This window comes from Gadus morhua, chromosome 23 (genome assembly GCF_902167405.1).
Source record: "Gadus morhua chromosome 23, gadMor3.0, whole genome shotgun sequence".
Classification (NCBI taxonomy): Eukaryota; Metazoa; Chordata; class Actinopteri; order Gadiformes; family Gadidae; genus Gadus; species Gadus morhua.
Genome location: NC_044070.1, coordinates 22,968,179 through 22,993,178, shown reverse-complemented (window position 1 = coordinate 22,993,178; position 25,000 = coordinate 22,968,179). Strand labels below are relative to the sequence as shown.

The following is a 25,000-nucleotide window of genomic DNA, read 5'->3' as shown; positions in this document are numbered from 1 at the left end:
GAAAAAAGAGAGGTGGAGAGGGCAGTTAGTTACGGCGGAGGGGACGGGAGCATTAGGTTTTATGGAGCAGAGGGAGGAGAGCGACAGAGGCAGATGGAGAGAGACGGAGAGAGGCAGAGTGGATTAGTGAGAGAGGAGCAGAGAGAGGTTCAAATACGGAGGACGTGTGCGGGGATTGAGAATGAGAGAGTCGCAGAGAGGGAGCTTGAACGGGAGTGGGCCTGAGCTACGATGAGAGGGGGGAGAGAAGAGTGAGAGTCTAAACAAGAAGATAGAGTGTAAAGTTAAAGAGGGTGTAACCAAGAAGAGAGAGTATAGAGTGAGAGGGAGTGTAAACAAGAGGAGAGAGAGATAGAGAGTGTAGAGTGAGAGAGAGTGAAAACAAGAGGAGAGAGATGGAATGAGAGAGAGTCTAAACAATAGGAGAGAGATGGAGTGAATTCATTTACATACAGGGGCATTTGTTTTTGAGTGAGTGAGAGAGTATAGAGCGAGAGAGAGAGAGTATAAACGATGATAAAGAGATAGATTGAGAAAGAGAAAGTGAGAGAGGGTCAACAGGAAGAGAGAGATCGAATGAGAGAGAGAGAAAGAGAGAGAGTGTAAACAATAAGATAGAGATGGAGTGAGTGAAAAGGTGTCAACAGGGGCAGAGAGTGATGTGATAGACACAGAGGCGGTGTGTTTTATATGAGAGCCTGGAGGGACAGAGGAGGCAGAGATAAAAGCCGGCCGGTGGAGCGGCGAGCAGCGCTGGTGTTTTAATGGGGATTACAGTGTTGATCTGATACACTGTTCCCGGGGACCTCTGACTCTGGAGCTCAGCTCTATATTTAATTATTCTCCGCCTTAAAGGGTGGAGGGGCTGGTGGAGCCTCTACGCCCCGCCCAGGGCGACGGCGCCGTAATCCAAACTCATTTTGAAATGGACACCAGCTGCCCGTCTGTCTGTCGGCCCCATCGCCGCGTCCTTCACAAAGTTTATCGGGACGCATTTGTAAAGATTTTATTTCGATGTTTTGGTTTGTTGTCGTGTATTCATTTTGGTCTTGAAATAGCATCCTGTGTGTGTGTGTGTGTGTGTGTGTGTGTGTGTGTGTGTGTGTGTGTGTGTGTGTGTGTGTGTGTGTGTGTGTGTGTGTGTGTGTGTGTGTGTGTATTTGTATTGGCGAGTTGATGCGTGGTGCAGTTTGTGCATGTGTGTGTAGTTATGAATGCATATATGTCTGTGTTTCTGTTGTTAAACAACATAGCGTATGCGTGCCTTTGTTTGTGTTTAAATGTGTTTACGTGTGAGCATGTGTCTGCATGTGTGTGCAACCGTGTGTGTGTGTGTGTGTGAGTGTCTTTATTACGATTTTGTTTGTGTCTTATGTCGGCGCCAGAGAGTGACTGGTGGGACTCACTCTTGGTGAAGCGGGGCGGGTTGTCGTTGACGTCGGAGAGGGTGATGCTGACCGTGGTGGTCCCCGAGAGACCCCCCATCTGGCCCCCCATGTCCTTGGCCTGGATCACCACCTGGTAGTTCTCCTTCAACTCCCGATCCATGCCCGGCAGCGCGGTCTTCACCAAGCCTGAGAGAGGAGAGAGGAGAGAGGAGAGAGAGGAGAGAGAGGAGAGAGGAGAGAGGAGAGTAGGGAGAAAAGAGAGGAAAGAGGATGGAGGAGAGAGAAGAGAGTAGGGAGAAGAGAGAGAAGAGAGGAGAGTAGGGAGAAGAGAGGAGAGAGTAAGGAGAAGGGAGGAGAGGAGAGAGGAGGGAGGAGAGCGGAGAGAGGAGAGTAGGGAGAAAAGAGAGGAGAGAGGAGAGAGGAGAAGGGAGGAGAGAGGAGGGAGGAGGGAGGAGAGAGGAGAGAGGAGGGAGGAGGGAGGAGGGAGGAGAGATGTGAAAGAGGAAGAGTAGAGAGTAGAGAGAAGAGTGGAGAGAAGGTGGTAGAGGGTATAGGGTTCGGAAGGAACCGAGAGAATTGAAATGGTAGTTTAGTGAATCTATCTAATAAGAGTGTAAACAACTGCTTAAACCTCAACCCCACGGGGACAGCAAGATACACAAAAACAACAATTGCCTGTTTTTGATTGGCTGAAATTGGTGCCATGAGATGTCACCGGGCAGGGATGGCATGGTCAGTGTCATCCCCTGACACCACTTTCAGCCAATCAGAAGCAGTATTCACTCTCTCCAAAGTAAAAGCGTGTTCCTCCCGGGAGATATCGCCTTTCCCTGCATGGATTTTTCCCCCTTCTTCTTCTATATGTGTTTGTTTACCCAGAGCCTATTTTTAGAGCGTTAACTCAAGTCGTTAGCAGCCGTTTGGGGACCCAAACTCTCAAAATCACATTAACGACGGCGCCATTGAGCTCCATGACTTCATCGTGGCAATCTGCGCCTTCTCCTCTTCATCACTCCATCATCTAAACTCTGTGATACAAAAATAAAAGTTTCCGTTTCTCTCTCCCCGCCTCCCATCGCCAGCCGCCGCGGTTCTCGATCGCCCGCCCAACCCCCCTTCCGATCATCTCGCCTGATTGCCCTTTTTCTAAGCTTAAGTCCTCCTCTTCTTCAAGGTGCTACGTTAGGCACAGGACGCTCCCATCCCACAGTCATCTATTCTGTTTAGACTTTAGAGGACTCAGAGTGTCTTTGTGCGCGCGGCAAACGCAGCCTTCCAGGGCCGCCGCTTTGACACGCGAGCTCTCCGGCGGAGAACGGAGACGTCGAACGCAGGCGGCGCCGGCTCCGACTGAGGCGGTAATTGGCTGCGTATTCAAAAGGTGCGCCCGTATCCACTGTCGAGGCAGATCTGAAGGCATCCAGTACTACCCCTCGCAGCACACACCCAGGGAGGGCCCCTTCTCTGAGGCGTCGTCGCAGATGAGTCGAGGAGAGAGAACAAGGAGGGAGGGAGGGAGATGAAATATATAAAGAGAAGTGTGTTAAAGAGAGGAATCCCACCCCAAATAAATTGGTTTGACAAAGTTCAGTCCCCCCCAGCGTGAAACCGGGTGACTCATTGCATTTCCAACAGTAAAGGAGTCGGTGAGGAATGACGAGGCACTTTCAACCGCTCTGTAAAAAATGGCTGCCGCTGAAAAGCCAGTTAATACTTGAAAGATAAAATACGAAGTATTAATAATATTAATATTCTGCCTGGCCGAAAAAACTGGCGTACACACACACACACACACGCACACACACACACACACACACACACACACACACACACACACACACACACACACACACACACACACACACACACACACACTCTAACAGGCAGGGTCACAGACTCACACACGTCCCCCAACGTATGACGAAAATAGCGATAATAAGTGTAACATTTTGTGGTTGTGCAGTACAGACACTGGCAGCAGTGGCAGCAGTGGCAGCAGTGGCAGCGCGGAGCACTGAGTACAGGTTCACCGAGCGGTCTCTGAACACCACCGGCTCTGTGCTCCGCTGTCTCCTTCTTCCAGGGGATTTGTGGTTATTGCATACGCCACAAGCATGTACGACTCGGCACGCATTGACGGACGCACGAAGGCACGCACACACGCATATGCGTGGATGAACACACGCACACACATACATGCGCACGCACGCACATGCACATGTACAAACAGACAAACACGCACACTATAAAACAGCATTATCTGGCTGCCTGTATCTACAGCTAAGGTGCATTATTATTATCCATCTACCGGCCTGTCGGTCCAGTTATTAAATTAAATACAGTGGACGATATTTACAGTTTATCCGCAGAGCGAGGGAGAGAGAGACAAATCCAGCCTCTGACATGATGTCCAGGCGTGCCTTTGTGTAAGACGGAGCGCGGGATTACGAAACGCGTGTGGGATAAACCATATTACCCATAATCCCTGCACTAATCTGCAAATGGCTTTTTTTCCCACTGATTTCCCTTTTGTTTTTGTTCCAATCCAAAAAAAACAACACACACGCACGCACACACACTCATAAAGGCGGGGTGTTTTCCAAAGCTCACGTCTGTGATTATAAACTATATCTGGGTTCACCCTGGGTTTGCTCAACGGTTACGGCATTGCATTAACCCTGTTCGTGTTCCATGGTTCGATTCCCACTGGGGCACCCATGTGAGACACGCCTATTTAAGACCATATCTAAGACACTTTGGCTCAAACATGTTTCCTAAGTGTCCACCAAATGGTATGTAATTGGCAGGATAGTCTCCTAGAGGATAGAAGAATGCTTAGTTCCCCATCCCAGTCGAAAGGTTTTGGGTTCGAACCCCAACAGGCCCGACATGTAGGCCTCTTCGAGCAAGATGCCCCAAATATCTGTAAATCACATTGGATAAAGGCATCTCTTCAGTGACTGAATAGTAATACTATTATTACATAAAATGTTATTATAATAGATTTTTCTAGGATGCTTTTCCAATCAACACTCTTTTTGTGTTTTCCAGATACTTATTTTTGCTCTGGACTACAACTCCCAGCAGGCAGCCCTGTGTGTCACTCACCTGTCTCAGCGTCCACAGAGAAGTAGGGCTGTCCCTCCAGGATGCTGTACACCACCTTGGCGCTGTTTCCGTAGGTGGAGTCGTCTGCGTCTGTGGCCGTGACCTGGATCACCGACGTGCCTATCGATAGGACACACACACACACACACAAACACAGACACACACACACACACACACACACACACACACACACACACACACACACACACACACACACACACACACACACACACACACACACACACACACACACACACACACACAGACAGATTAGATGAATCCCATCGATAGCGTGGGACAATTGGCCCGCTGGTTAATTGGGTAAGTTGATGTTCCTGCTGATGTGTCGGCTGTATCGCCCTCGATGCAGAATGGGACTGATCCCTTCTGTGGGCCGGCTCTCCCTGATCACCTCCACCACCCTTACCGCCATGCCTCTGGCGACCACTGGCATATGCCCCAGATTGATTTCTGCCGGTGATCAATGGGTCCTAATGTGTTTTTTTTGTTTTTTTGGCGGGGTTTTCCATTTTAGCCCGCCACTGATACTAGCTGGCTGCGACACACACACACACACATACACACCAATGCACGCACACACACAAACACACACAGGAAAGCTATTAGTGAATCCACACACAATCTGTAGAACCTGACTAAAACAAATAATCTGATAAGGAAAGCGACAAGAGAGCGAGTGACTCCATAATCCATTCTCTCTCTTTCTCCCTCTCTCCCTCTTTCTCTCTCTGCCTCTCCCCCTCTCTCTTTCTGTCTCTCTCTCTCTCTCTCTCTCTCTCTCTCTCTCTCTCTCTCTCTCTCTCTCTCTCTCTCTCTCTCTCTCTCTCTCTCTCTCTCTCTCTCTCTCTCTCTCTCTCTCCCTCTCTTGTTTTGTCTCTTTATCTGAAACTCGGCTCTGTAAAGGGACTCTATCTGAAACCTTGCATCATTACAAGAGAGAAGGAACAACGAGGGCTATGTCTCTCTCTCTCTCTCTCTCTCTCTCTCTCTCTCTCTCTCTCTCTCTCTCTCCATCTGAAACTGTGCTTCACTGGAACAAAAGGGGGGAACGTATTCTCTCTCTCTCTCTCTCTCTCTGTGTCTCTCGTTCTCGATCTGAAACCCAATTGCTCCGCTAGAACAAAAGAGAAAAGCGTTCCCTATGTCTCTCTATCTGAACCCTTGCGTCATTAGAAGCGAGAGAGAGAGAGCGGTAGAGCGGGCCCCTCGCCAAATGGTACCGCCCAAACGGCGCCTTAAGGGACTTGCGGTGTTGCCTCATTACATGCATAAGAAATTAATTGAGTAGAAATATTTAATGGAGAAAAGTACGGTATAAATATAGAAATTGCACAATAAAATGAAATAATGACCCCCGTGGAACTTTTCCCTCTTCTCCTCCTTGGATGTCGGTGGATATCTGAGAGGGTAGGGGGGGGTTGTGACGGCGGGGGGGGGGGGGGGGTTGTGACGGAGGGGGGGGCGGGGGGGGGGGCGGTTGTGTCATTTGTAAGAATGAGCGATTATGGGTTGCGGGGGGAAAGCTGGCGACGTACCGCTGTAACGAATGGTTGGGGAGCAAAGAGGAAGTGAACGCATTAGTAACCGGAGGGAGAAGTAGAAGGAGGCCTGTCTCGCGCTGCTTTTGTGACAGTTTGGGAGGATTCCTGATCCGACTCCCCTTCTTCCCGAAGCCTTTAACGGCGGAGTTATGAATTTCTGTCTTCTGACACTTTTGAGGAACACGTCTCATCTCCAGGCAGACTCTGGGCCTCACCAGAAACAGACATGACAGGCAACAAACGGGCGGCTCACGACGGGAATAAATACCGTTGACTGTAATCACTGTGCTCTCCAAGGAGACCCCCCCTCCCCCCCCTCCCCCCCCCGCCCCCCTCGCAAAAGTCATCCCGGAACGGCGGCTGAAAGGACCAATCGATGAGGAGCGCGGTGCCCGGACGTCAGCATGGCGTTAAAGGGAGACGTCATTCAGACGCACCGAGTCGTAAACACAACATCGCTCTGCCAAGCCGCTGACATCACACCTCAGTTGTTGCCATGGGCACCAACACTGGCCTTAGATTAAGGGCCGACCCTTCTCTATCTTCTTCTCCTTCTCCTTCACTTTCACTGTCTCTCTCTCTCTCTCTCTCTCTCTCTCTCTCTCTCCCTCTCTCTCCCTCTCTCTCTCTCTCTCTCTCTCTCTCTCTCTCTCTCTCTCTCTCTCTCTCTCTCTCTCTCTCTCTCTCTCTCTCTCTCTCTCTTTCTTCTCTCAACTCTATCTGTCTCTCTCTGTCTGTCTGTCTGTCTCTCTCTCTCTCTCTCTCTCTCTCTCTCTCTCTCTCTCTCTCTCTCTCTCTCTCTCTCTCTCTGCCTCTCTCTCTCTCTCTCCTCTCTCTCTCCTCTCTGCCTCTCTCTCTCTCTCTCTCTCTCTCTCTCTCTCTCTCTCTCTCTCTCTCTCTCTCTACCTCTGTCTCTCTGCTCTCTCTCTCTCTCTCTCTCTCTCTCTCTCTCTCTCTCTCTCTCTCTCTCTCTCTCTCTCTCTCTCTCTCTCTCTCTCTCTCTCCCTCTCTCTCTCTCTCTTCCTCTCTCTCTATCCCTCTCTCCCTCAACTCTATCCGTCTCTCTCTGTCTGTCTCTCTGCCTCTCTCTCTCTCTCTCTCTACCTCTGTCTCTCTCTATCTCTCCCTCTGTCTCTCTCACTCTCTCTCTGTCTCACTCTCTCTCTCTCTCTCTCTCTCTCTCTCTCTCTCTCTCTCTCTCTCTCTCTCTCTCTCTCTCTCTCTGCTGCAGAAACGAGTGACAGCTCTGTCACTGCTCTGTCACTCGTCTGGCTTCGTTGAACCAGCGTTGGCGTTCTCAACCCAGAAGCGCCGCCGACAGAAACACAATGTCCTCCTTCATCTGTGGCCGGTACTGATTCCAGATTCTTACTTTCCATAATAACAACATTCCAATGCTTCTCAAAGCTGCAGCCCGTACGTTTCGTACTAAAAATAAGACCACAAACACCCGGGCTAATTAAGAATTAATTAAGAGTGACGTGAACGATGTTATGACGCAGAGGCAACAAACATCTCAGAAATTGCCGCACATATAAATAGAATCTGTAATTATTCTTTTCTCGATGGTGGCTGATGACAACGCCTGTAATTAAATTAAGCACTGTTTCAGGATACTGTATTTAAAAGATTATCTTCGCCGCCGTTGTGCGCTGTCACACGCAGACGGTTTCCACCTTGTTTATTTTTCCCGGGCCTTGAAACAAGAGCTAATCACCGTTATTTAATTAGTCAGGAGCTCCTCATATCGAGTCGGCATCGTTATGATGATGGATAGAGCCCCATTGATCCGCAGAGAGTGGCGATTGTGTACGGCTCCGTTGCAGTTCACCCATAAAGCTGCCTTTTAATCCAGCCCTGGGACACTCCACAACCCAGACACACACAAAGAACACACACACGCACACACACACGCACACGCACGCACACACACACACACACACACACACACACACACACACACACACACACACACACACACACACACACACACAAGCACACACACAAGCACACCGGTCTTCCCCATGTTGTATACGCTTTATACATGTGTGTGAGTTGCCATGGTGTGTAATTGGACCGAGTGAACACCTTTGTGTTAGAAGCAGTAAAGGTTCTGGGGTCTGTAATTGGGACGAATGAGGAGCACTGATTATTGCGTCCCATCACCAACGCTTACTTATTACTTAATCTTCGAATAAAAATAATAAAAAGTGATTAAAAGATTGTAATTATTTATAGTTGTACGTAGATAACGTGTTCTAGCTGTCATTTCGCCTCGGTAACGTTAACACAAGTTTGTTCTCACGAAGTAAAGTTCGGATCAACGTTTTTTACACCAGATCACCGGGTCAAACTGTCAATCTGAACATTCAAACCGTCAACACAAAATGTTCAAACTGAGAGGGTTTCGCAAATTCGGAAAAGACGGTGTGAAAGCTCGGATTGACAGCGCACGTCGTCCTCCACCAGACCCACGTACCCATATCGGACATCTCGGGCACACGGGCCATGTAGAGGTCCTTGGTGAAGCGGGGCTCGTTGTCGTTAATGTCGTGGATCTTGATGACGAACTCGCTCTCGCCCTCCAGCGCCTCGTTGGTGAAGCGGTCCACCGCCTTGGCGCGCAGGATGTAGTAGGCCTTCTCCTCGCGGTCCAGCCTCTTCGTGGCGTGGATGTCGCCCGACTTCTCGTCGATGCGGAACAGGGAGCCGGCGCCCTCACCCGTCAGCACGTAGCGGGCGCTGCCGTCGCCGCGGTCCCCGTCCGAGTGGAGCTGGAGGAAGGAGGAGGAGGAGGAGGGAGACGACAGAGAGGTCAGCGATGGACGACGACAGGTGATACCAACGGACTGCAAATCATCAGCGACTGTGACCAAAAAATTGAGTTGAACTCAACAGGAACTCCAGACTTAAGACGACTTCAAGTGAACGACTGCCCAGCACTGAATATATCCCCACTTCATCTCCAAATGGACCACAACCCCAAATGGACTACAACTCAACAATGACTGACTACAACCCTGAATGGACTACAGCTCCAAATGGACTTCACCTCCACGGACGCCACCTCCAAATGGACTACAACTCCAAAGGATTACAACTCCATATGGACTACAACTCCAAATGGACTACAACTCCAAAGGATTACAACTCCAAATAGACTACAACTCCAAATGGACTACAACTCCATATGGACTACAACTCTTACTGGACTACAACTCCAAATGGACTACAACTCCATATGGACTACAACTCTTACTGGACTACAACTCCAAATGGACTACAACTCCAAAGGATTACAACTCCAAATAGACTACAACTCCAAAGGACTACAACTCCAAAGGATTACAACTCCAAATAGACTACAACTCCAAATGGACTACAACTACAAATAGACTGCAACTCCAAATGGACTACAACTCCAAATGGACTACAACTCCAAAGGATTACAACTCCAAATAGACTACAACTCCAAATGGATTACAACTCCAAATGGACTACAGCTCCAAATGGACTACAACTCCAAATGGACTACAATTCCAAATGGACTACAATTCCAAACGGACTACAACTTCCAATGGATGAACTACAACTCCAAAATGATTACAAGTCGTTACTCTTTCAGTTTCTCATCTTGAAACAAAGTTAGTAATGATTGTATTTTATTCCTCTATACAAAGCGAATTTCTCAAATAAAGATGGAGAGAAATGTTATTAACATTATCGAATGCCCACCAGCAAAACCCTTAACTGTGACAATGTGAATTTACATTCTCACTATTAGGTTAATATTGATTTCAATATTGAACACATCATCATTTTAACACTACCAGACAGAACCAGACACTATGAAAGTTTTTCTCCAAAGAACGGCTCGCATGAAATTTGTTATTTGTTTCAGAAGAACTTGTATGGCTATTATTGAAGTGACATTTCTGCATGTCTGGAAAGAACCGAACAAACGACTGGATCATGTGTGCATATGCGTTTGTACATTACAACATATAAAGGATCAACACGCTGGGAATAGTACTTTAGTATTTGATTGTTCTGTGCATCAGTCAATACATTCTGACATTTGGCTGAAAGCCGTGTCTGATCCGTTAATGTGTGGTACCTTGCCTTATCAAACCCAGAGGGAAGGTCTGACTAAAAAATCCCAGTAAAGGGAGAATCGTTAGCATTGGAGAATCGTCTCCTCTGTAAGGAATGTTGGATACGGAAGTCATTGTACGATGTTCACATTGTGTCCTGTGTTCCAGCAGTCCAACTCCCTTCACATGAGCAAGGTCCTTGGATACAGCCGGATGAGCCACCTCAACCTTGGTCTTCCAATGCCAGGGTTAGTCGAGCTTAAGAGCTCCAAAACGTTTTACTCTGAATGAACTTGAATCTAAAGGGTCCTTTGTTAGTTCATGTGCAAGCTTACATTACTGTAATATTTTTTTCCCCTCATTCTTTCATTGTGATTCTATTACATACATCACAATCTCAAGTATGTCCTGATCCTGGCAACTTTAAATATCTAGTTTCTTATCCTGGCCATCTTTATTTTATACGGGAATGATTTAATTGAGCGATTGTTGGTGCTTGGCACTTACAAGCCTCACGGTACTAACAGCAATATATTGTTTCTCTTCTTCTGAGAAATGTACTTATTGTAAGTCACTTTGGATAAAAGCGTCTGCTAAATGCCCTGATCATGCAAATGTAGTGTTTAAAACACTGTTGAATACGTACAGAACCTAAAAGACCCACTTCCTCTTGTTTGTGTTTTTCGGCCTCTATTTGCAGACAATATCCTTATATGTTAATTCCTTGTGTGTTAACATGCTCGACTAGATGACATTCTGATCAAACAAAGCCATAGTTTCCCTCCACCCTCATTTAAGAACCAATTTGCCTGGAGTACCAGTGCATGCTGGGTGAAAACAGTCTTGAGTTAGGGCCTGTTGAGGTTTTTTTTCCTTTTTACAACAGAGCCATTGTGCCAAATGCCACAGGGTCAGAATTTGTCAAGTACCGGGATACAACTACTCCGGGGTCTTGTTAGGCTGCTGGGCCTTCATAGATCATCAAAATCACCGACACGCAACACACACACACACACACACACACGAACACACACACACACACACACACACACACACACACACACACACACACACACACACACACACACACATGAAGTCCGTCACTCGGTAAAGGTTATGATGTTTAGTCTATCGTTCTCTCCTGCTGTGTGTCTCTCTCTCTCCACCCCTCTCTGTCTGCCTCTCTCGCTCTATCGCGTTTCCCTCTCTTTCAATTGGGTTTGTGTTTGGCTGTACGGACAGCAGCTTAGTGTGTGCTACACGGTACATCTTTAATTCCCACGCCAAATCCCATCTGACATATTTACCACTGGAAACTCATCAAAAGCTTGTAGACCCCCCCCCCCCCCCACCCCCGAAAAAAAAGACTTTACCCTCCCTGTCCCCGTAAAAAAAGATTGATGAATACGATATAGATCCCTGAAATGCAAGTTTACCAATAGTATACACAATAAAAGAAAGCTACAACATAGAAAACCCTGCTATGTAATATGTTATATGTAATACTTGCTCTAAAACCTGACATAGTAAAATCCCTGACATGCCAAGCCACATGCGTGTGTACGAGAAGCTGTAACTCCCGGTTGCGTGATGTTGATGGACGGCTGTCATCACAGGCCGTCCAGCGCCATGCGTGCGTGGGGGAGGGCCAGCTTGTTTTGGTTTTGTTTTTTAGTTTACGTCCCAAGCATCACATCAGGCAGTGGAAAATCATCTTGAGAAAGAGAGCAAACAGGAGCAAAGGAGGACGAACGTACTAAATGTCTTTATTATTAATAATTCATTCCATTGTATTATTAAATGTATGTTGTTTTGTATTTTGTTGGAGGTTCTAAATATAAACTATTAGAGACTTGGTGGTTTGTCACAAGAAAACATAAGTTTAGGTTAAGCCGCAACAGAGCTAAACTTAAAAGCTAAACTTTAAATTATCTATATTTATATCTATGTAAATGTAATGTATATTATTTCGTGTTTTGTATAACATCTAAAGGTACGGTGGTTGTAGTATAAAATATCCTAAATATTTATAGGTTTGTCGTAAGAAAGCGTGAGTTTAGGTTAAGCCCCTGCAATGCTAAACACAATTACGCTATGCTCAACTTGCGTGCGATTCGGTGCCAGACATGGAACAAAAACCGTTACATAAAGGGAACCGTTTCCACGGCCAACCGACTGTCACCCCCGCCTGCCCACCAGGCAGGGGCAGGTCTATGTACACTCTGTACACACACACACACGCATGCCTGAGCAATGCACACACACACACACACTTGGCACTGCTGGAGGACAAGCTGGCGTGGGGAGACAATGGTGGTGTAGGCGGAGGAGCTGATGTTGGAGGAGGAGGTGAAGGAGGAGGAGGAGGAGGAGGTGGTGATGTTGGAGGAGGTGAAAGGGGAAGCTATGGAGGCGGAGGAGGAGGCTGAGGCGGGGGGGGGTGATGGGTGATGGTGGATAAGGCGGAGGTGGGGAGGAGAGAGTGAAGTCGATGTTGGAGGAGGTGCTGGATGAAGGGGGTTTGATGAAAGGGGAAGGTGGTGAAAGAGGAGGAGATGGTAGTGGATAAGGAGGCGTTGGTGGTGTTGGGTGGTGGATGAGGAGGTGGTGACGGAGGAAAAATGTGTGTGTGTGTGTGTGTGCTCCATGTTCTCTGAATCACATGGTCTCCAGCCTCTCTGAAATCTCCCTTCTCTTCCCATATTCATCAGCTTCCGGTCGCAGGTGCAGGGAGTATGTTACTAATTCATGTGTTTGTGAGCTCTGCTTCTGGGACATATGAACAGCCTTGTGGAGCAGTATTGAGAAAACACAACGTTCATCCACTCAGCTCAACATGGGGGCAACAACCACTGTTTTTCATTCGAATTTTCACAGTTATGAACACTGTGTTGGAAACAATTAGCGTTTCAAAATCCTTGTTATCGATCGGGTTGAGAACCGATCAAAACAAAATCAGTGTTATGTTTTTTTCCCAAATTTGTTTCTCATGATTATTTCTTCTTTCTACTTCTTCTTCTTCTTTTGGCTTTTGGTAATGCACCACACACACACACACACACACACACACACACACACACACACACACACACACACACACACACACACACACACACACACACACACACACACACACACACATATACACACACACACACGCACACTAACAAACACAAAAACACCCACACAAACACACACCCACCCACACATTCACCTTCCCACCAAAACACAAACACACACACAAACACACACACCCACCCACACACAAACATACCCACACAGACACACACACACACCCACCCACCCATCCACCCACACACACACACCCCCACACACACAAACACACACACAAAGGCAGGATTGCATTTGATTGTGATTCGGCCCCAAACAGTAGAGGCGTCCAGAAAAAGCCCCGACTTTGTAGGCTGACAACAACCCACTTGGAAATGATTATCTCTCTCCTGCTGCTCCCCCCGCCCCCGCCCGGCCCACCCCTGCTCCTTGCTGGGCCTTTTATGCTCTGTGCAAGCGGTGGCCTCTTTCCACACGCATGGAGATTCGTTTAATGGCGGCGGCGGTCTCCTCCCCGTGTGTGGTGGTCAGCGATGCGCGCTCACTTTGACATATGCCAGCGTCCTCCACGTCCGTCTCTATGGAAACGGGAGGGGGAGGCGGGGGTCTCGTAAATCGTGCCCTGCTCCCCCCCCCCCCCGCGGTGAAGGATGCCTCCAGGGTGTCTTTGAGAGAGAGGTGCAAAGCCCTGTTGGCCATGTGAGGTCTGGACGCCGTTGATGTGGGGATGAATATGAATGTGTGGTCGCACACATAGACATACACACACACACGCACACGCACAAACACACACACAAATTCAAACACATACATGACACACATGTACACGCACACCTACACACACAAACACACACATAAAGACACACGTACACGCACACAAACACACACACAAAGACAAACATAAACACACATATACACACACACACACACAAATAAATGAACACCCACACACATAAGCACACAAGTACACACAGGCCAACGTGATGGTGACGAAAATGTACTGCAACCCTGCTACACTGAAAAAAACAAAACAGAAATCTAAACCGGGAATTCGATTTGGCAACCTCCCCGACCAGCATTTACAATGCACCCCCCCTCCCCCTCCCTTCCTGATTCATTTTTATTGAAAATACAATTAAACTGTCACATATACACACACACACACAGAGGGAAGCCACATGTGTGTTTGGCGTGGTGACCAAGACATCCTCTGGGGGAGGGAGGGAGAGAGAGAGAGGGAGAGGGAGGGAGACAGAGGGAGAGGGAGAGGGGGAGAGGGAGAGACAAACAGACAGACAGAGAGAGAGAGAGAGAGAGAGAGAGAGAGAGAGAGAGAGAGAGAGAGAGAGAGAGAGAGAGAGAGAGAGAGAGAGAGAGAGAGAGAGAGAGAGAGGGGTCTAAGGGTCTGGCTCTGCTACTGAATCCTGATCGTTGGAAGAGAGAAGTGAAATGAAAGCAGGAGACAAGAGACAGTTGGAGCGAGAGAGAGAAGCCACCAGGCCACAGCCCGCCTCTAGCCTGTTATTAAGAATTGAGTCATAATTAGCAAATGATGGGTGTTTTCTTTCCTACGCCCCACATAATCAATGATGACTATCCATACATGACAGAAATATCGGTTAAATTAGCCTCTTTGACTACGCGCTTGTAATGTTGTTGTTTCTCAAATTGAGGGTTTGGATTTATCTCCTACTTATAATGTCTGTCATCTTTATAGGCCCGTACAATTAGTCTTTTTAAAAAAGCACATTTGTATTCCAATTTTCATTTGTATCAGTGTCCTCGTTCTCTCTTTCACTCTCTCTTGAATAGAGGGCTGTCCCTGTGGTTGTTTAGCTGTACAACGTTTGGTTTGAATGTGGTGTCTTACCGATATTGAGCTTGATTCTTGCGTTGAGGACGTGTCGGGGAAAAAACCTCTCGCTTGAATCGCTTGAGCTAAAACAACTTTATGAACAAGCGGCCGACCATTCATCATGGCTAAATTGCTTTATTATCACAAAGAATGAAAGGAATCTTTCCTATGTTTATCTGCATTTTCCAATATAAACTCTGTTGAACCTGAACAGAAGCCAGTCGTCCAATTACAATAGAGTCCATACAAAAGAACATTTCAGAGAGTTTTTCCGAAGCAATGAGGAGCATAAAGCTTCAACAATTGTTGATTATATACCATCAATACGATCGCTTTGACGTGTCCGCACCCAGACGGGCGTATCAGTGTACGCCTGCAGAAAGCAGAGCCATCATAAAATATGAAGCTGAATTAGTTTGAGCTGCTACGTCAGCTAACACCCTCTCTTGACCTTCAACCCTGTGACTCAAACGTCTTGCACCTTTTGTGCCGCTGCCTTCCCGCCCGCCGTTTGAACCCGACGCAAATCTCGCTTTCATATCAACGTCCTGGTGAACTTATGCACAAATCAACGCACTAAGTGGCCAGTAGCAGTCTGCTCGTTGTGATGACCCTTAGTCATTAACGATGCTATGACGCGGTTAGCTGGTACCACCAACAAACACGCCCAGCTTCTCCTACAGTAGTTGGAAGGGAGGGATGAGGGGGAGGGGTATTCAGTTGGTTGCAATCTGCAATCACGCCACTAGAGGCCACTAAATCCTCAACACTGCCCCTTTAAGCGGTCTGCGACATTGAGTGGTGACGTCGGTGCATCACCAAACACTAACCTTGTTATTTTTTAGGTTTGTGAAATTGATCAGATCCCGAGACGCGGTAACTAGATTCGGCGGGCATTTGCTCTCTCCCAGGGTTAGACCAATAACAACGCCATTGGACATCAGTGGCTTGCGGAGGACATTAAGCCAGTTAGCCTTCAAGGCCTTGCTTCCTGGCCTGCTGGGGTCTGGCTCGGCTTCTACATAGCCAGATGGTAGCCTTATACCGCGGCTAAATATAACCTTATCCAACGGGCTGCCTGTACGGTTGAGACACACAGTAGGTCGGAGCTTTTTGAGAGATCGGAAGGTCAAATGTCATTAAGAGTGCTGTTTTTTTCCCGTTCTGAGCAACTGTCATCTGCGTTTCACCGATTCCTTTGGTTTATTTTTCCCTCAGTGTCATCCGCGTGTTACGTTAGCTTGACGAGTTGGGCTATCTTTTAATTTCCGCCATTGCTGCGTGGTTTGTGTTCAGAGCTCACCTAGACTCTATAGCCTCCTCACTCACCACACCGCTCTAATGCACTAATTGTATGCTGTATGTCCTAGCACTTCATGTACACACTTATTGTATGTTTGTACGTCCTGGCACTTGATGTATGCACTTATTTTAAGTTGTACGTCCTTGTAATTGCAAATAGTACTTGGCATTGTGTAGCAACTTATAATAGCTATCGTTGTAGTATACAGGGAGTGGGTAGCCTAGTGATTATTAGTGCTTGGCAATTGTTTTAAAGAACATCCTCACTGTATCGACAGCGATATATGGTTGTTTCTCTTTCTTCTGACAAATGTGCTAAAGGTACGTCGTTTTTGTCCTTCGCCGTTTTAGGCGGACGTTTGCCCCGGAGGCACTTAGTGGGGTGTCAGGCCGCTATGGCCACTATCGTACGCAGACATCTCCCCTCCTCCTCCTCCTCCTCCTCTTCACGGGGCTGTCAGACAGCTGTGCCCCGCCCGCTGCGACCCAGCGTGACATCATCGCACCTTTTTCCTTCCCCTCCTCCGCACATCAAACACACCCGCTGTCACAAAGGAGAGGAGACGAATCGACACCACCACTCCGCCGACGACACCCCGTCTCCGCCCTGCCACCACCTCCTCCTCCACCACCACCCCCACCTCCTCCACCACCACCACCTCCTCCTCCACCACAACCACCTCCTCCACCACCACCACCACCTCCTCCACCACCACCACCTCCTCCACCACCCCCACCTCCTCTATCACCACCCCCACCACCACCACGACCGCCACCACCACCTCCTCCACCACCACCTCCTCTACCACCACAACCCCAACTCCTCCACCACGACCACAACCTCCTCTACCACCACCACCACCACCACCTCCTCCTCCACCACCACCACCACCACCTCCTCCACCACCACCACAACCACCTCCTCCATCACCACCACTAACTCCAACTCCCTCTCGCTCACCACCATCCCTGCTCTCCCTCCCCTTCTATCTCTCTCCATGATCAGTGCTCTCTCTCTCTCTCTCTCTCTCTCTCTCTCTCTCTCTCTCTCTCTCTCTCTCTCTCTCTCTCTCTCTCTCTCTCTCTCTCTCTCTCTCTCTCTCTCTCTCTCTCTCTCTATCCCTTCCTCATTCCTTCTCTCTCTCGCTCTATGTCTCTCCACAATCAGTGCTCTCTCTCTCTCTCTCTCTCTCTTTCTCTTTCTCTTCTCTCTCTCTCTCTCTCTCTCTCTCTCTCTCTCTCTCTCTCTCTCTCTCTCTCTCTCTCTCTCTCTCTCTCTCTCTCTCTCTCTCCCTCTCTCCCTCTCTCCCTCCCGAGGCCCAAGTGGGGACTTATCACCTAATCAACAGACCCTGCCAATGTGTGCTCCGGGTCGCCGCGGGAACCCGCCGAGGTTGCCATGGCGAAAACACATCCCCAGCCCCCCCCCCCCCAGCTTTGGTGCCAAGGTGAGCAGCTGGTGATAGGGTGCGGCTATAGCCCCCCCCCCCACCGATACACACTCATACACACACACGCTGCTAATGAAAACAGACAGACACACACTTTCACACGATGGGAACGCACAAACAGGTACTGTTAACACACACACACACACACACACACACACACACACACACACACACACACACACACACACACACACACACACACACACACACACAATCATGCACCACATGCATGTTACGCAAACAGGCACAAAAACGCACACATTCACCCGGTATAAACCACACAAACAGGTACTGTAAACACACACACACACACATACACACATACAAACACATGCTGGTAATGAAAACAGACAGACACACACGTTGACGCGGTGGGAACACACAAGCAGGTACAGTAAACACATACACACACACGCACACATAAAACGAAAAACGTGCACAAACACCCATACACACACAAAAAACATGCTCAATATAAGTACCGATAAAATAAAGACACACACACACGCACACACACACAAACACACATACAAATACACACAATAAAAAAAGACCCAAACACCCTCAAAAAGGCACCAAAGAAAATACACACACACACACAGTCATCAAGCCAAAATAAAACACACAAATTCACAGAAATCCACAAACCCAACATACAGAGCCATATCCCCTCCTCCCCGCCCCCCCCCTCCCCCGCCGGGGGGAGCTGTGGCCTCGACCTCCGTAGGGGTCCGGCGCGTGCTTCCTGTGCTGACTCATCCTGGATGGGGACGAGGGATACGTCTGCGCGTCCCCCCTCCCCCCCCCCTCTCTCTGGTTCTCAACCCGTTTCTGCAGGGCTACGATGGCTCTGTGTTTATGTGTGTGTGTGTGTGTGTGTGTGTGTGTGTGTGTGTGTGTGTGTGTGTGTGCACGTGTTGTTTATGCAATCGGAGGACTTTATGTTTGTCTTTTAGTGTTTGTGTGTGAGCGCGCAAGTACATATGTACCTTTATTTATGTGTGTGTGTGTGTTTATTCCCCCTGGTTTGCCTATGTGCCGATAGGGTTTCCCACACTCGTGCAAATTTGCATTCGTTTGTATGTTTGAGTGCCTGCATGCGTGTGCTTAATTCCCATCTGTTTGTGTGTGTACGCGTGTGTGTATGAGTGTCTACATGTGTATGTTTGTGTGTGTGTGTTTGCGTTTATGTGTGTGTGTGCGTGTATTTGAGTGTCTGCATTTGTGTGTGTGTGTGTGTGTGTATTTGTGTGTATGTTTGTGTGTTTAGAGGGAACATTCCGCCATGGCGTCTGCTGCGGGCCGTGTTGAGCCCCCCCCCCCCACCCACACACACACCAGAAGCACCCGGGCCTATCACAAGCTGTAAATACTTTATGAGATATGATAGCGCAGCACAAACACTCCTCAACCACAGGCCATTAACCATTTTTTCGGTGGAAACGTGCCCTTTGGTAAAGGAGGAAATAATTAAATAAACAAGCATTTCCTTCCCCCCCCCCCCCCCCCCCCTTGGTCCCCAGTGACAGCAAGGCCCTCATATGCCATTCGACTGCTAATGAGAAGAAGTGTGTGTGTGTGTGTGTGTGTGTGTGTGTGTGTGCGTGTGTGTGTTGGCGGGGCTCCTATCTTCCACACGGCAGTGAAAAAAATCGAATGAAATAAAAAGAATACGGAAGAAGAGGAAGAAGAAAAAATACAATGGTTTTGATTTGCTCAGATTAGCCACAAACGAGACAATATGCGACTACGGAATTTCTCCATTTGTTTCGTTTTTTGTGGTTGATTCTCAATAACAGCCTCTTGTTTCCTTTTTGTCTTCAGTCTTCAGTTTTTTTCCTTTCTTGTTCCTTTCCACTCGTTCGGTAAAGTACTGGAATTGCGGCAGTTAGCGGCGTGCGCGACTCGCTAACCTCTGTGACTCCCGGAGATAGAGTTCCCGCCAAAAAAACGGAATAACCTCCCAGGAGAAGGGATGTTGTAATTCAAGTGCAGTTTCATCATCCCGCCATGTTTTCTCATTGTGTCAAGGGGTACTCGACGGTTTACAATAACCTGCCACCGTATTATTGACAATACATTTCCCGCCTTTTTTTCTTCTTTCTTCACCCTTCCACCTAGCATACAAAATGGCGTATTCTCTCGCACTGCTTCCTGGTGGATTCCGTGTCACTTACAGGGACAAAAGACTTATTTAGCGTTGTGTGTGTGTGTGTGTGCGTTGTTCTTCGTGCGGCCCATTGTGCGACAGAAGAAGCCTCCACCTGAGGATTCGCCTTGCAGATGGCGGATCCTTTCTTTCCCGACGCCATGTGTTCCTCCTTGAGAGCCGCTCAATCCCCTTCAAGGCTTTCACGCCGCCAACAGCCCTACTTTATCAAGCAATTATCAAAACAGTAATTGCAATCAGACGAGACAGAGGAGGATGTCTAGGTTATTTTTTGTACCAGGCAATCTCTTTTGTGGTGGCTAGCGGCGGCTAATGCGCTAACCAAAAACACAAAAAAGGGAAGCGGGACTGACTGAGGGCCGGGGGCGGCCGCAGCTGTATGCACTTTGGGAGCCTGCGTGGCGTCTGCTACCGCGGGATTCTTGATTAATTGCGACGCTCGGTTGATGCCTTAGTGGCAGCTCTTAGGCCCTCGCTTGCCCCCCCCCCCCCCACCCGGACCCCACCCACCGGTCTCTGAAGGGTAGCTCTCGGTAAGTGCATACCACACTCTGATAATCCATTCTCTTTTTTTGTACCCTGTTAGTCCCCCCTACAAGCTAAAAGGACAAGTGGTACATCAATCAAGGGACTCTCTGAACAGAAAGTGCGGTGATTATGCTATGTGCTGACTTTTGATCTTCTCTCTCTCTCTCTCTCTCTCTCTCACTCTCGCTCTCACGTCCGTCTTTGTTCTGTCTCTTTTTTGCTTGCTGGTCTTGTATTTGCTCACTCCTGTCCACTAGCGACGTGGGGGAGGGTGGGTCGTGGGTAATAATCCCGTTAGGCCGAGGGGCAAGCTCTCAAAGTCAAAGCTCGCCCGCGCGGGGGAAGGACGTTGACGTTAGCTGAATCTCATTTGGGGCGGGGATGGCTCTATCCTTTCGCGGCGGACGCACACCGAGGGAATGCCAAGCAACGAGCCCCCCCCCCCCCCCATTCACAGCCCTCCACACAAAACAGCCTTTCTCTGCGTTCAGCGACACCCCTACCCCCCCTAACCTCAGTACCCTCCCTACCACCCCTAACTCCGTAGCCCCTTGCCCTCCCTACCCCCTCTAACTCCTACCCCCCCAACCTCTCTACCCCCCTACCCCGTGTACCCCCGCCTACCCCCCTTACCCCCCCTACCCTCCCCACCCTCCCCACCCTCCTACCCTCCCTACCCTCCCCACCCTCCCCACCCTCCTACCCTCCCTACCCCCCCTGCTCCCCTGGCCCCCCCTCGCCACGCCCCCTCGCACCACGGTCCCCTGGCCCCCCCTCGCCACGCCCCAGAGCACCACGGTCCACTGGCCTTTACAGTCGAGCGCTGGACAGACAAGGACGGCCATCATCCACCTCCCCTGCATGTTAAGCATGTGTTTGTCATCTTCCCAGACAAGCTGTCGTCCGGGGGGGGGGGGGGGGGTCAGGCCCGTCCGTTTTGGTTCTGACCGTCGATCGGATTCCCTCTACCCTTGGTCGACGGGAAAAAGGACCTCATTCCTAAATTGTGTTTTTGTGTTGTGTTGCCTTGTGTAGTACGTGCTTTTGTGTTTTTTTTTGTTTTGTGGTACCGTAGGACAGCGTAACCTCTTTAGGACGGCTTTGACGTGAGCCGAGTGGACACTAGCGCGCACGTAGCCTAGCCCCTTGCTGACAGCCCAGCCATTTAATATGCACCGCGGTAAGCATATAACCTCGCCCTGAGGAGGGTGGGAGGGAGGGGGGAGGGGGGGATGGAGTAGAGGGCGAGCGAGGATCATCTTCTGTCAGCGGCAACATGACAGTGCTGTCGAATCGTAATGTCAACGACATGACACTATACTGCACTTTGGCACAAAGATAAGCTAAAGTCAACCCCATGACAATACACTGCACTGCACTCCGGCACGAACAAGCTAATGTAAACCACATGACACCGTGCTGCACTTTAGCGCGTCGGGGGCCGAGAGAGGCCAGTGTCAACGGACACTGCGCCGCACTGTAGCGCACGGAGAGATTGTTTGCGTCAACAATGAACTGCACTTAAGCATGTAGCACTGAATGCTCTCACTGTGATGTGTACCGCGCGGTGAGTGCTACATCGTCTTTGCGTGTATTTGATTTGGGGGCGCAGGGCAGTCTGGCGGCCAGGACGGTTGGCTCCCCGCTGAATGCTACCGAGTTCGATTCCTCCTTGTTCGCAGACTACATGAGGCCAACCTTGAGTTGAGCGAGAGGCTACCTCGCCTCGCAGCTCTCTGTATTCACACCGAGGCGCGGCGGAGATAAGTGCCTTTTAAGTAGTAATGAGCGACGTTCTCTGGTTGAAGACATACATTCTTGGATGGTCCATAATCCTCTAATGTGTTTATGACAATTTTCCTCTGTCTCTTCGGTTATAGTGTGCGTCTGGGGTTGCCGTTTGCAGAAGAGATAATGATAACGCAGACGTACAGATGGCTCCGTCAAGTTCTCCTTTGTTTGTTTGTTTGTTTGCGTGTTTGTTTGTATTACGAAACACCCATTCCCCTGTCACTATGCCGACAAGTCCTTCTTAAAATGGTAGCACCAATTATTTGCCGATCTTGAATTGTTTTTTAAATACACGTCGTGCTAGGCTGATGAGTATGTAGGGTCGACAAAGGAAATATAAGGAGGGAAAGAATAAAAATAGACACGAAAGATGAGAGGGAGGACCTCGAAGGAATAGCAAAACAAAGACGTTCCCTAAAGAATAAAGTGAATATAGTTTTAGTAGACGGAAGGAATGGAAGGATGGGTAGAGGCAGGGAGAGCCCCCCCCCCCCCCCACCCCCATGTGTCAGGGGAATAAACCAACATGTATAGGTGGAAAAAACAATTTGTACTCTAGGAAATTGAACCAAATAAGTATTAACTAACAGAGTCTGGGCGAGGGACCTGATATCACAGAAGGAGAGAGAGAGAGAGAGAGAGAGAGAGAGAGAGAGAGAGAGAGAGAGAGAGAGAGAGAGAGAGAGAGAGAGAGAGAGAGAGAGAGAGAGAGAGAGAGAGAGAGAGAGAGAGAGAGAGAGAGAGGGGGGGAGAGAGGGGGGGAGAGAGAGGAAGTGAGGGGATTGAGAGCAGGGTTTGGGTAAATTACAAAATAATGGACTCAGCGTTAAACAAGATTGAGCAAGTGAAACTGACGAAAGGAGAGACGGACTGAGAGAGATAGAAAGAGAGTGAACACAGGAACGACAGTTAGATGAATGAGAAGTGAATGACAATAAGGCCCTGTGTGATTGAGTATGGATGTGTGTGTGACTCTGTGTGTGTGTGTGTGTGTGTTTGTGTGAAAGTGTGTGTGAGAGAGAGAGAGAGAGAGAGAGAGGGAGAGAGAGATAGGGGCGGACTAATGCACAATATACACACCAATGCCCTCATCAGGTTTAGCAGGGGGAGGCTTGGAGTTTAGAGCTTTGAGTGTTTGCCGTTGTAGGATAGAGCAGTGGCCACGGGGTTCACTCCCTACGAGTATGTACTGAGTTCCATCCCAAATGTCCACACAGCCTAAATGCTGAATCCCTACATTTTATTGTGTGTATGTTTGTGTGTGTGTGTATCTGTTTCCTTCACATTTGTCTGTGTGTGTGTTTAATGTACCCATTTCTGTATTTTTCATTGTGTGAATGTGTGTGTGTGTGTGTGTTTCTGTATGTTGTCGCAGTATGTGCGGGTGTGTTTGTGTGTGTGTGTGTGTTTATTGAGCATGTTTGTTTTGTTTTTATTGTGTGTATGTTTGTATGTGTGTGTGTGTGTTTTCTTCACATGTCTGTGTGTGTCTGTGTGTTTACTGTACCCGTTTGTTGTTTTTCATCATGTGAATGTGTGTGCCTGTGTCTGTCTGCATGTTTTTTTCACGTGTGTGTGTATGTGTGGGTTAATTGTACCCGTTTGTGTGTTTTTCACCATGGGAATGTGTGTGCGTGTGTCTGTCTGCATGTTGCCATAGTATCTAGTGTCTGTTTGTGTGCGTGTGTGTTTATTTAGCGTGTTTGTTTATTTTTATTGTGTGTGTGTGTGTGTCTGTTTTCTTCATCCTGTGGGTGTGTGTGTGTTTATTTGGCGTGTTTGTTTGTTTTTATTGTGTGTATGTTTGTGCGCGTATGTTTCTGTTTTCTTCATCATTGTGTGTGTGTGTGTGTGTTTATTTAGCGTGTTTGTTTGTTTTTATTGTGTGTATGTATATGTGTGTGTGTCTGTTTTCTTCATCATGTAGGTGTGTGTGTGTGTGTGTTTATTTAGCGTGTTTGTTTTTATTGTGTGTATGTTTGTGCGTGTGTGTGTGTGTGTGTCTGTTTTTATTGTGTGTATGTTTGTGTGTGTGTGTCTGCTTTCTCAATCATGTGTGTGTGCGTGTGTGTGCGTGCGTGCGTGCAGCCTACCTTGCCCACGTACTGCATGTCGGTGCCGGTGTACTCCTCCAGCAGGTAGAAGTGGTTCCACATCCAGCCCCTCTTGGACCTCCGCAGTGGGACCCCCTTGGCGTCCGTCCCCGTGAGGCCCTGGGCGCCCACACGCCGGGCCCCCGCCGAGGCGGTCCTCCTCTGGGGGGGGGGCGCCTGGGACCCGTCCGCCGAGGGCACGGCGAGCTGGACGATGAGCAGGGCGGCGTACAGGTACAACGCCGGCGTCAGCCACGCCCCCTTTCTGTTTCCCGCCATGGCTCCGAGCGTCTAGAATGGGATGGGGGGGAGGGGGGGGGGGGGGGGGGGGGGGGTGTGGGTGGTGTTCGTGTGGGTCCGCAGGTCTTGGGTTGGGCTGGGTGGGGGGTGGGGGGGTCAGAAGACCGGTATGGTTGTCCTCATATCTGGTTTCACGGAGGAAGGCCCTTATAGGGTTTTCGGCGCCTCTCGCTCTCTCGCTCGCCCTCTCTCTCTCTCGCGGGGTCAGATGACTGTAAAACACAAACACACAGACGGACGCACACAGATGGAGGATTATGATTCAGTCGGCACTGGGTGGCCGAGC

General features: G+C 48.9%; 1 protein-coding gene across 1 annotated transcript in view; it reads right to left on the bottom strand.

Annotated features, from left to right (window-relative positions):
- LOC115537035 (cadherin-6) overlaps positions 1-24,708 on the bottom strand; it is a 48,482-nt gene extending 23,774 nt beyond the window's left edge. Inside the window, exons 1-4 of the mRNA XM_030348629.1 lie at positions 24,415-24,708; positions 8,538-8,832; positions 4,497-4,616; positions 1,407-1,574 (exon numbers count right to left, since the gene is read on the bottom strand). Of these exons, the coding sequence (XP_030204489.1) occupies positions 1,407-1,574; positions 4,497-4,616; positions 8,538-8,832; positions 24,415-24,693 (862 nt within the window). The 5' untranslated portion in view covers positions 24,694-24,708. The remainder of the gene's footprint in view (positions 1-1,406; positions 1,575-4,496; positions 4,617-8,537; positions 8,833-24,414) is intronic.
- Between the last annotated feature and the right edge of the window lie 292 nt (positions 24,709-25,000).